General features: G+C 42.9%; 1 protein-coding gene across 1 annotated transcript in view; it reads right to left on the reverse strand.

Moving 5' to 3' along the window:
- The window catches only part of BARX2 (BARX homeobox 2), a 33692-nt gene extending 23007 nt beyond the window's left edge, over positions 1-10685 (reverse strand). Inside the window, exon 1 of the mRNA XM_064634525.1 lies at positions 10295-10685. Coding sequence (XP_064490595.1) covers positions 10295-10523 — 229 coding nt within the window. The 5' untranslated portion in view covers positions 10524-10685. The remainder of the gene's footprint in view (positions 1-10294) is intronic.
- Positions 10686-12411: the final 1726 nt, after the last annotated feature.

Raw genomic sequence — 12411 nt, forward strand, 5'->3', positions numbered from 1 at the left:
TAGACAGAACAAAAAGGATCAATCCCGAATTTATTAAAAAATACAGAAATTGTCTTTAATGAGGCTTGTGAAAAACTGTTTAAAAGATAGTTTTGTGAAAAACTGTTTAAAAGAGAGTTTTGTGAAAACACCATCATATGTGGTTGAACTTGACAAATTGAATTATTTACAATTCCATCTTTTTATCATGTAGGTTCTTTCTTTGTAACTAATATTTTGGATGCTGTACTTTGCTCAGCTGAGACACAGCTGAGACACCCATGAGCAACAGAGCTTTGAGATTAGCTCGTGTGAGAGTTCCATTAATTTATGAGCTGATACTTACACAAGTAAGCTCCCTAAATCCTGACAATTAGATGAAACAGCACCAGAATTTCTACAAGCTCCTCTCAGTTATCTTTGCTGCCTATTGTGATGCAATCGCTCCCCCAGTGAGTCAGTGAGGGACAGAAATCCATCCCCAGTATCAATGTCTGAGCCATCTCTCCACCACAGGCAGGTGCTGTGGGGATCAGGCACCACTCAAAAAGGTCCCTGTGTCCCAGCCCCCAGAAAAAGGGTTTCACCAGAGCTGTACAAATACAACAAAATCAGCTGGGGTTTCAGAAATGCCTTTGCTTTAATGTAATTTAAGTGCTGAACTACCTTACAGTAACGTGCTTTCAAATGTTTACAGTTAAGGCATAATTGAATTTGACTCATTTTGGCCCTGATCCAGCTGTGATTTAATTGACTTTAGTGGGAGTTGGACTGGGCTCTAAGTAATTTTAACTAAAATAATCCATCAATTGTTCCTCACCCACTTCATCAAGCTCCTTCCTATCATTTATGATTGCTCTATAATTTATTGCAACAAGGTGAAACGAACCCTTTTAACTTCTGGCACAGCCTCCTATCCCTCAGTGGAGAACTCGCCTGTGAGCAGCCACCTAAAGCAGCTCTGCTTGAGGGAAGCAAAGAACACAGAGAGCCCCAAAGTGGTACCATCCTCTGCTGTCACAGCAACCTCCAAATATCAGCTCCTCCAGCCTTTAGTCACCAAAGGAACAAAATGAACTGTTAGCAAAGCTGTCAGGAGGAGGTTTGGAACAAAACAGGCAGAAGGATGAAGTGAAATGTATTCAAAACTCACACAAATGTTTTGTGGCCAAAAAAAACCCATTTTACTGTCTCAATGATTACGTTACTGGTTTCTATTTCAGGGGAACTTTTCATCTCTTTGCTCTTTGAGTCCCAGGAATAAACCCCACCCAGAGCACTGGGCCTTCCATAAGACGGATCATGTTAAGCATGACATGGAAGGAGATGTTTTCCACAATAAAGTATACCACTGCTAATTTTGCTGTAAAGATGACAAGCTAATCTGTCATAGAATATCCTACTTAAGCATCACACACACTTCTCTGTCTTCTAAAAGAAAAGGAGATGCTTTTATTAAGGCTTCAACCCTCTGTGCTTACACAAGAGTGTTCTGGCTTTTAATGGATCAACGTAGGCAGCTCTACACAAGATGTGACAAGAGGTACCTGTACACTCCAAGCTACTTGTTGCTTCAACATTAGTTTTCAAGATGTCTATTAAAATTGAATTCAGATGAAATTCAACCCCTGTAAGGTGAAATCTCAGCTTAAAAAAAATAATAATAGTTTGCACTGGCAGGAAAAGTAGCATTAACTACCCAGGGACTTGCAAAATTATCATTAGAATATCCAAATAGCAGAATGTCCAAAGCCAAATGGTGGCCAAGTGTTTAAAGACGAGTTGGTGACTACATGGAAAACTCTCTGATTTTGGAGAAAATCCACAAAATAAGTAGTAAGATGATCCAAGATACAGGGCAAATATAAATCCAGTTCAAGCCCTTCTCTGCATAAGCAGTCCTGTTGGAGTCAGAAAATCAACTACACGAATATAAACCACTGGCTTGTCAAAGAATTTACAGGATAAGACCTGAACACACACATCCAAGCACATTTTAAGATCACTGAAAGTTGTTGCTCTGACAAAAAGACCATATATTCACAAATTTTCTGTCATCACGTCTCCAAAGAGAGTTGTAATTTTGTCATATAGGAAATTGTGGAAAACTGTTTTTCTCCTTCTGTCAGAAAACAGAAAAAAAAGTGTGATTTTTTTAAACAGAAAAAAAGAACAGCAAAGCAGAGGTTTTTTCTATGAAGGGCAACGTTCTTACAGGTTTTGGTTTTAGAGCTTAAATATTCAGGATGTGTTCACTGCAGTCCAGTGAGGTTTGACTATCAGTGCAGGAGTCCACGTTGGGGCAGATGGAGGATATTTTGTGGAAAGGGTGTTTTTTACCCTTCCCTGCAGCCACTCAAATGGGTCTCAGCTGTTCCCAAACACCTGTTCAAAGTACCTGCAACTGGTGACTTGGTGTTCTGACCTGACTTCTGGCCAAGAATCGGTCAAAACATAAAGGTGGGAAAATATTGGAAAATGGAAAATGTTAAGTATTTACTGTATTAGCCAGGTCTTAACACCACAGGGTTCTATTTTTTAAGGTGCCATTAAAATGCAGTTTTGGGAATTTCACATCACTCACTGGGCCTTTCAGATGGATTCTCCCACAGTCCTGGGAACTCAAGAAATAATGGATAACATTGGAATTCTACTGCCCAGCTCTCATGAGCTTGTCCTTGTGATCCCATCCTGTTACAGGCCTTGTCTTGACTTGACTTACACAAATACAGCTGAGATCACAAAATAGGTCCCAGATTTTCCAAGGAACTGTTACTTCCTAGCAAATGAAGCTCATGTTAACATGTCCTGGGTTCTGCAGTCCAGAATGCTTACACAGAACTAACTGAAAATGGTTTTCTTTCCTCAAAAAATAAAAATAAAAAGAAAAAGAAAGAAAATTTAGCAATACCAAAACTAATTTCATTGCTTTGCCAAATGTCTTATAAAAAGGCAAGAACTATAAAGTTTGTTTCAGCCTTTAGAAGATAATTTTTCAATATTTTATTCCAGATCAAGTATTTTCTCTGATCTGGTTTTCCACACACACATGCTTTTTAAACCTTTACCTTGCCAAGCAAAATCTGTAACGTTTTCCTTCACTCTCAACCAAAATGGACAAGTGATGACTATTTTTTCAATCTGCCAACAAACCAAAACATCCGTTTTTCTGACTACTCCTATTTTCACCTGGATGAGATGAGATTTTGTGCAGGGTCTGCAGATGCAAATCCCAAGTTTCCAGTTCCTCCCAGCAGGGCAGCGCAGTCACTTCTGACCAGACAAGGGACCAAGGGAGCGAGCGGGAGGAATGATCATCAGAATGGAGAAATGAGGATTATCGGAGCAGCAGAACCTCTCTAAGCCCAGGCACTGCCAGCAGTAGATTTAGAAACAAGTCTTGTGAGAGCACTGAGCAAGTGCCTCCAGAGATCAGCTCCTGATGGGAAGATCAGTTCCCAGGGATCAGCTCTGCCATCCACTGGTGCAGTTCCATGCAAAACTTCCTTCCCTAGGAACCAAGGGCATGGAAGTGAGAGTTCAGAAGGCAGAGATTCCCCTCCACCTCCCAAACCTGCTCCCAACAGCCCTGTCAGCAGCAAATCCTCTCTGAGGGTGGATCAATGCCCCGATCACATACTGCCAAGGCTGGGATCCAGGGAGCTGTCCTTCCCCGTGGAAAACGAATGTACTGCTCAGCACAAGTAAACAGAAGGAAAAACAACAAGTCTCCTTAGCTACTGCTCTGATGGATCTGAGCCTGGGGAGGACTGGGAGCTTCACATAACACGTCGGCTATGAACAGTCTCAATTCCTTCCCCACCTTCTCCAGGGAGCATTTTTGCCCTTGTTCATACCCAGCTTGTCCTGAGGGCAGCAATGCTGGAGGTCACTGGTTCTACTGGATGAGACTGTCTTTTCCTTCATTTTACAGCAGCAAGTTGAATTAAAGTCATAAAAATAATAAAAAAGGCACTAATCTGCATTGCACAGTCTCCACGAGCAGTGGCCAAACTGAGGACATCTTTTAGAAAACCTCCCTCGCTGAGCAGATGGATTCAAACTGTGCTCCAGAGGCTTTAGAAAATGAGGTGTAGGTGTCAATTTTCCCAGTGGAATCCCACGTTCATTAATACCCCCTATTAGAACATTCCTCCACAATGCTGTTCGTGCCCAACCACAACCACAACGCTGATTGTTTGCCACAGTAGGTTTTATTGCAATCACTGGGGTGTGATCTTTGTTTTGTTCTCTGTAGCTTTGCCTTTCACTGATTTCTTTTATTCACTATTATATTCTCTATTAAGTGTGCTGAGATACAGACAGCAAAATCAGTGTTGATTCCAATTTTCTTAATATTTAGCATTGAAACCTCTTTAGAGTCAGATTTCCCTGCTCAGTTTTCAGACTCTGATCTGGCTTTGCTTCTGAAATACCACCTCTAATATTGGATATAATCCAACAGAGAAAATTAGCAGACACTTCTCCAAGTGTCTATTTAGCATCACCAAGTCCATTATTCTACCCCATATGCCACTTTTGGGCATTTCTGAATTATGTTTTCTGCTAAAGACAGCAAAACATGCAAAAACTACGGTGGCCACCCTGAAAAACACTGAGCTCTTTAAAATTCCATTTTGTTCCCAATCTGCAGCAGTTACAGAGGAATCCCCCTTCACTCCGTACGCTTGTTCCATTTGCTCCTCACACGGGCTTTTTCCTGACAGCAAATCCTGACTTTTCTGAGTTTTCCGAGAGCATTCCAAGACACTAGCATGAATGTGATGGCATCTTCTTCAATCTCTCTGCAGCAATATCATCTCTGAACTCTCTTACATTTATTAAAAATACTCCATAGCTTCACTAATATGGAATCCAAGACATCTACACAAGCAGCACTTTGTATTTTCCAGGATTAACAGATTTCCTTTCTAATTTTGCCATTATTTTTTGCTATCAACTACAGAACTATACTGATCTTTGCAAGCTAAAGCAAATAAATGCAGGCAGTTTTCAAAATATCTAGGTTTTCCTCATATGTCTGCACAAATAATCAGCAGAAACCCCAGGCAGCCCTGCAGCAGAGCAGATTTCCACAGGGAGACACTTCCAGCTTTGCAATTTAAGTCTGCTCCTACCAATCCTGTATAAAAACACATTCATTTTGACCTGCTTCCCTCAACATTTTAGGATATAGATTTTCCATGGATTCATGAGACATCACAGGCACACATTTAGGTCTCCTGAGCACCCAGTTCACAACGGGCAAGAGCAAAACTCTTTCCAACACCTTGTAATATTGACTGGGATGCCACTGTGTATTGGGGGACAACAATCCAGCCCTAGCTCAAGATTACAGGCTGAGGGAATGTAAAGTAAATCTACTTTCTCACTGTGTTTCCCTAAAAAAGCTGAGTGAGGAACCAGAAACATCAAAGGTCACACTTTGTCTCCTGAGCAATGAGTCCCTGCAGGCCCTGGCGGGTATCGTTCAGTTTAATCCAGAAAATATCATGGATACAAGGAAAATGACAGTTCAAAAAAAAAAAAAAAAAGGCAGTTCCTAATATCATCCTAATATAAAATACCATAAGACAGACACAGAACTGGAAGTGAAGAATTCAAGTTTTGAACAATTTTAGACACCTGCCTACATTGAAACCCCAATCGCACAAACACCGAGCAACGTCTTGGTCTCAAAAAAAGCCCCAAACAAAAAAATCCACCAAGCCAAAAATCCCAATAATAATTTCAAGGAAAGCAAGTGATAATAGTTATTAGTGTTCTTTAGAGGCAATTTGTTGCACAGGAAGAAGAGTAGTAAATTTTCAAAAGTAAGTAAACAAGAGGAGAAGATGAAAGTTCCACTTCTGGAGTTGTGGTGCTTTTAAATGTACATGGAGCAGTAGAATCCCCTTGGACAAACTCCCCTTCCACAGGGGTAAATATCTTTATGTTCAGTAGCTAATTCTCTCACAATATACTGATGTATTTGTGCCTTCCAAGGTGGTGTTCAGGTATAGCAATTAAAGAGAAACCAGCACAGCCCCATCTGAGACAGGCACCAGGAAAAACCTTGGCTTAGGACAGACATAAATTACATTGATGTTCATTAGGATTTAAATTATAAACCACTAAGATATATTCAAATTTGGGTTTTTTTTATGAGCTCTGGAATAGGGCCTGGTACAAATGAACACCCAGCAGACAATGAATAATTTGTACGACCGACTTTGCTGAAATAACTGCAGAGTCTGTGACTGAGAGCAATGCAAGGCTTTGCAATCCAGACATCTCAGTTTGTTTGGAGAGCTTAAAAAACACCATCCAAGAGCAATATTGTTGATTATTAATACACAATGTCACAAATTCCACCCTGCCCAGGGACCTCACACAATTCCCCTCCACAACGCAGCCACGACCACCTTGGATTTCATTTTTAAACTATTTTAGTTCCTTTTATAAATACGGAGCATTTCCAATTTTACCTTGTAACATCACATGCTGACAATGTCCTTGAATTCTTTGTCATGCACAAAACTACAGATATGGCAACTGGATTTTAAATGTATGTCTTACCCAAGATTATGAAAAATACAGGAGACAAACCAGAATTGGAACAGACTCTACAGCAGATATTTTAAAATGCAAAATTGAAAAATTATATAAAGACAATTTGAAAAGTGATTCTTACAGGAGTCTGCTAAACCTCCAGCAATCAGTGTAACAAACCAAGCATATTAACACTGTGTCATTACTTATACAAATTAATTAACTATGACAGAATATGAAAAGCCAATAAAAATATAAATACCATGAAACAAAATTGTATTTTCCCTCAGTTCTCACAACCCAAAAAGTCACAAGTGAAAGCAGTATTACCCACCATCCAAAAATATTTCTAATATTTATTTTAAATTTTTTTAGTGGCTCTGGACCCAGACCAGCATTTTGTTACAGATTTGGTGTGGGTACAGCCTTGTTTATTTGCTCAATAAATGCCACAATTTCAAACACCGAATTTTAAGATGGGGATGGAACCCTTTCACAGGGAAAAAGTTTTCTTTCCAAAGAAAAATTTGGGTTGGGGGTTATTCCAGGCTCTCTGCAATAGGAATCTCCCCAGTGACATCGATGGCTTTGCATTAGACCTCCCGAATGCTCCTTCCAGCTAAACTGTCAGTCTGTGACCTCACCATGCCCAGGAAAAGTCCCAAACGCTCCTTCCACCCCCCTTCTCCCTCTACTTGGCTGATCTGTTTTTTCCCAGTTCAGCTGCACTCGCTCAAATATCCAACATTCCATCACAGCCCAAGGAGCCCCATTTTCCGCCGGGTCACCGAAGTTTTCCAATCTCTCGTCACTTAACGAGGGCTGTTGTTGAACATACAGACTGCACACGTACAACAGCTTCTATCTTTCAGCTCCAAATAAATTATAAAGGCAGATCAGCCTTCCCTGACTTCACCCAAGATGAAAGAAATATTAACTCTTTAGCCCATGAAAACAGCTACAAAACCTGACTCCCGACTCGACAAAAAGCCACTGAAAAGGGGTTCAGCTGGAGAAACTTGTTACTCATCTCTGCTTCAAACCCTCCCAGGTCCCAGCTTACCTTACAGTAAGGCAAATTGCTGTGGTTTAGATTTGGGTTAAGACTAAGTTTTTTAGATCTTGAAGAGACTAAGTGCTCACTCTGTCCTGATTAACTCCAGAGGCAAAGCAAAGGCAGGCAGTAAGTTAAATGCCATAGTGCTGTATTTCTGCAGCCTTTAGTCCCCAGGTGGTTTGGGGTTGTTTTGTTTATTTTCTCTGTGTGTGTGTCTTTGGGTTATTTTTTGTGTTTGTTTGGTTTTTTAATTTTATTTACAGATTTGTATTGGATATTGTTCAAGGTCTTTCACATTTAGTTCTCCTTTGTGGTACTGTTTCTTAGTCAATAATTTCCTGTCTTCTATAATTAAAAAAAATTCCCATTACCTAATACACATAATCCTTTAATTGTGCCTATAAACCTTAGGATCTGACAGTTTGGAACCATGGACTTTTGTAGCAGTTTATTCTTTAGTTTTAATCCCACAGTCCCTCTCTGTATTTCACTTTCCGAGCACTGCAAGTCCATGAAGCTTATTCCATTAAAAGCAAGATACTCACAACCAGGCTGACACAGGGACAGGCCAGAGCTTGGGCCAGAAACACAACCTTGAGACAAATTCATTAAAGATCCCAGGCACAAAGAGAAATAGGGCTTTAATTGAAGAGTAAGCACAGGAGGCACAGTAGCATCACTCCGAATCCACTGCTGAATCATCCGAGGATATTAATGATTATTTCATTAATATAAATTCCTCTTGCACAGACAACGCTTGATATACTCGACCCAGAACAATGTATTTAAAATTTTTCTCTTTTTTTTCCCATGGGGCTGGTGAGAGTCAAACCAGCTGCTGGGAAGCACCTCACCCATCCAAAATCCCGAGGAGCCCTTAGGTGACACCCAGGCTGTATTTTTTGATGTTGAGTTATTCATACAGCTTCTGGACATTGATAATATTCCTTTTGGGTGCTAAAGAGACTTTCTTGTCTAATTCTCTCTCTTTCTGTAGAGAAGGAGAGGAAAACCTCTTTCCTTATCCTGGTGGATTGAGGTCTGCGGGCGGAATCGGGGCCTCTGCGTGTTACACACTGAACCCCTTTGGGACCTTCGTGCCTATTTTGGCCAAGCACTGAATTTCCCTGTATGTGCAGTAGCAAGGGATCAGCTCTGAAAAATTCCCTTGTCAGCAATATCTTGATTAACAACCAGTTCCTATATAAAAACATGTCAGCGATTCGTTCGTTCGGGAAGGGACGTCACGGGCAAACCCATCGGGAGAAGGAAATGTTGAGTGAGGATCACACTATTCAGGCAACTTCTTCTTCCCCAAAGCTGGTCATCATGAGCCTTAATTCTGATCCAGCCTCCTAATCCCTTCTGGATCTTTAATGACTCGTATTTACAAAATAAATATTGAGGTTGGAGGAAGATTTGTGCTTGGACCAAGGATTTACTCTACTCATCAAACTCTTAATACACCCCAACAGCAAGTTTTCTATTAGCACAGCTCTGCTAAGAGCTCAAAAGATCCTTCTTATTTATATTCAGCCAAGCAATAAAATCCCAAAAACCAACCCAAAAATCCTAAGGCAAAGTGCAGGCACTGAGTTTTTGAACACAACTTAATACAAATACAAAATGAGCTTTCCCAGGAAAGAGAAAAAGGAAAACTAGAATTCTATGACCTTGAAATACATATTATTTTTACTGACAATTAGTCCTTTATGAATATTTGTCAATAGATAAGATTTTTTGAAGACTGTATTTTTAAATTGCAGTTTCATTGTCTCATTTCTCTGAACACCTCAGGTGTCACCACTGGAAGAGTGGCCTTATGAGAAGGACAGAAACCTGCAAAACTTCCTGCTTCACCAGAGAGAGGGATTTTATTATTATTATTATTATTATTATTTATTACAATCTGAAATGCATTCTAAGACTGCTATTTTTACTTTTAATGTGGATTTTTAAAGGCTCACATTAGACAAGTCTGCTCGGGAAATTTTATAACCTGCATGATCAAGACCCAGTCACTCCTTGTGTTGCCTGTACAGGGCAGAGTCACTTGGTGTATTTATTTGTGGTGTCTCTGTTTGCAAAATCATCAGAATTATTTTCCTATCTTTGCTGTTAAAAACAGCCTAAGCTCTTTCAAAGACATGAGAATTTAGGGTAGAAAAGCTGTACCTCTATAGCATTTTTTCTTCCTTTTCCCAGTATTTTTCTTAATTTCTTTGCACTCCCACAGATGCAATGAAATAATCACCGGAGGTTTCAATGAGCACGAGGTGAAGGGCGATTTCTACTCCTGTGGAGCTTTTTAACTCCTCGTCTTTAGCTGATTGTGGATTTGTGATCACCCCGAGGGCGATTCGGCTGAACCCACCGCTGCCCACGGAGAGTAACTAACGGGTGACTGGTTGTACGAGATGGTAACTAACAACCGATAGTAACCAACGGATAACTGGTAGTACGAGATGGTAACTAACAATCGATAGTAACCAACGGTAGTTAGGAGCTGGTAACTAAGAACTATCCCCGCGCTGGCAAACAGCGGGAGCAATCCCTTCTGCGGGGTTGGGATGGGAAAGCCGGGGTTCATCCAGGGCAGCGCTGGGATGCGGTGGGAGGTTCAGGAGCCGCTCGCTCGAGCCCCCCGACCTCTCCGAGCCCCGGGCATCGCTCGGGGACCCCCCGGCCCCCCGGGGTCGGGCTTACCGGCGCAGGAGTGCAGCGGCTTGGGCCGGACCAGCAGCGACGGGCACACGGAGTAAAGCGAAAGTTTCTCGAAGTAGTCGCAGGTCTCCTTGGAGAGGATCTCGTCGATCATGAAGGTCTTGTAGCGCCTCCTGCCTGCCTTGGGCCGGCCGGGCGCGGGGAGCCGCGGCTGGGGATGCGGCTGGGATTCGGGAGGGGGCTGGGAATGGGGCTGGGGGTGGCCGTGCATGGCGGGACCCCTGCGCGGGGCTGCCGGGGCCGCGCCCGGCTCGCATGGGCGGCCGGCGGCCCGAGCGGACCCCGCGGTGTCTCCCTGTGTCCCCTCTGTCTCCCCGCGGTATCCCCGCTGTGTCCCCACTCCGTCCACTCTGTCTCCCTCTGTGTCCCCGCTGTGTCCCCGCTCTGTCCCCTCTGTCTCCCTCTGTGTCCCCGCTGTGTCCCCGCTGTGTCCCCGCTCTGTCCCCTCGGTGTCCCTCTGTGCCCCCGCTCTGTCCCCTCTGTGTCCCCTCTGTGTCCCCGCTGTGTCCCCGCTGTGTCCCCGCTCTGTCCCCGCTCTGTCCCCTCGGTGTCCCCGCTGTGTCCCCGCTGTGTCCCCTGTCTCCCCGCGGTGTCCCCGCCGGTCCCTCCGCGGCCGCTCCACGCTCTCCCCGCTATATAAAGGCTCCGAGAAGCATCTCTGCCATGGCCGCGCGGCCTTTTTAGGAGGCTCGGGCTGTCAATCAGGGCTCCTGCTGCTCCCCGCCGAGCCCCATTGTCACCCCGCGCCGGGCTGGGAGGATCCGCCGCTCCTCTCCCCTCCCTGCTCGCTATTTTAAGATACCGGGGTGTGTGGCTTGGCTTGGCTTTTTTTTTCTTTTTTTTTTTTTTTTTTTTTTTCTTCTTGGTGCAAAAACTGGAAAGGTTCCAGATTGGGGCTGGATTTTTTTTCCCCCTCCTTTCTTCTTCCTCCGCTCCCCGTCCTCTAGACTGTAATTACTTAAAAAAACCTAAAATGCCGCATCCCCGGCCCCGACAACTTCCCCGGACCCGCATCAAACCCATTCCCCGGCCGCGAAGTGCTGGAGAGCGGCAGAGAGAGAGAAAAAATCCTGTTTATGGATGCCTTGCACCTATAGGTACATATAGAATATATACCTAATATATAGAAGATGTTTTTCTCCGAAGTGGCGTTACTCAGTCCCCGAGTCCGAGAGGATATTCTGCCGTATTCCTGCTTAGTTCAGCTGGATTTTTCGCCAAGCTGAGCTTTGAGCCCCTTCCTCTGAGGGCAGAGGTTTCCCCACTGAAAATTTCCCTCCCAGGCTGAGCTCTGAGTTTTATTTCTCAGCTCCGTGGCCTCGGACACCTGGTGGAGCCCAGGAATCACCAGGACACCCTGTACCGGGGAATCGGTGGAATCCTCCCGATGAACTGCAGGTTTTCCACAAGCCACAGCCGGCTCGCAGGCTTTACATGGGAAAAGAGAGGCTCATTATGGAGATCTGTCACCCCCCAAAAAATTATTATTTGTAGGCTTCATACAAGGATTTAAATATAATCTGCAAAAAGTCATCAGCCACCCTCAGCTCTCACGCTCCGGTGATCCAAATAGCAGCAAACTCCTGTTTTACTCGTAGAAAACTCAACCTGTCTTTGCAGAAGGCAACAACCATCTCAAACTCTCCTCAACGATTTGGGCAACTTTTGTTTTGTCAACTGTATTTTTTAAAAGCCCTCAAAAAACTACAAAACTATCTTTGACCTCTTTTGTGAAAGCAATATTTCTTTTTCAATTGAAAGTACCATTTGCCTTTCATTTCAAAGATACATTTGCTGAGTTGGAGAGCCCCAAAATCAAAATAAGATATTTGTGTTGTCCACACGCTGTCAAAACTGGAAGGCAAATGCAAGGAAATATCAGACTTTTGATATGTCTGTTGAACTTATTTTCTTAAAACTTTATTACTTAAAAAAAAAAACACGGCACAGCAAATTATAATAAAACAAAGCTAAAGAAAAATATTTTGCTCATTAAATCACTGGGAGGACATTCCAATTTAAAATAAATTGGCTGGAAAAGGTTTTGTTTCTTTTTATTTTGAGAAACTAAAGCCATCTTGGTACCGGGAATTTCACTA

This window comes from Pseudopipra pipra, chromosome 23 (genome assembly GCF_036250125.1).
Source record: "Pseudopipra pipra isolate bDixPip1 chromosome 23, bDixPip1.hap1, whole genome shotgun sequence".
In the NCBI taxonomy this organism is placed as follows: domain Eukaryota; kingdom Metazoa; phylum Chordata; class Aves; order Passeriformes; family Pipridae; genus Pseudopipra; species Pseudopipra pipra.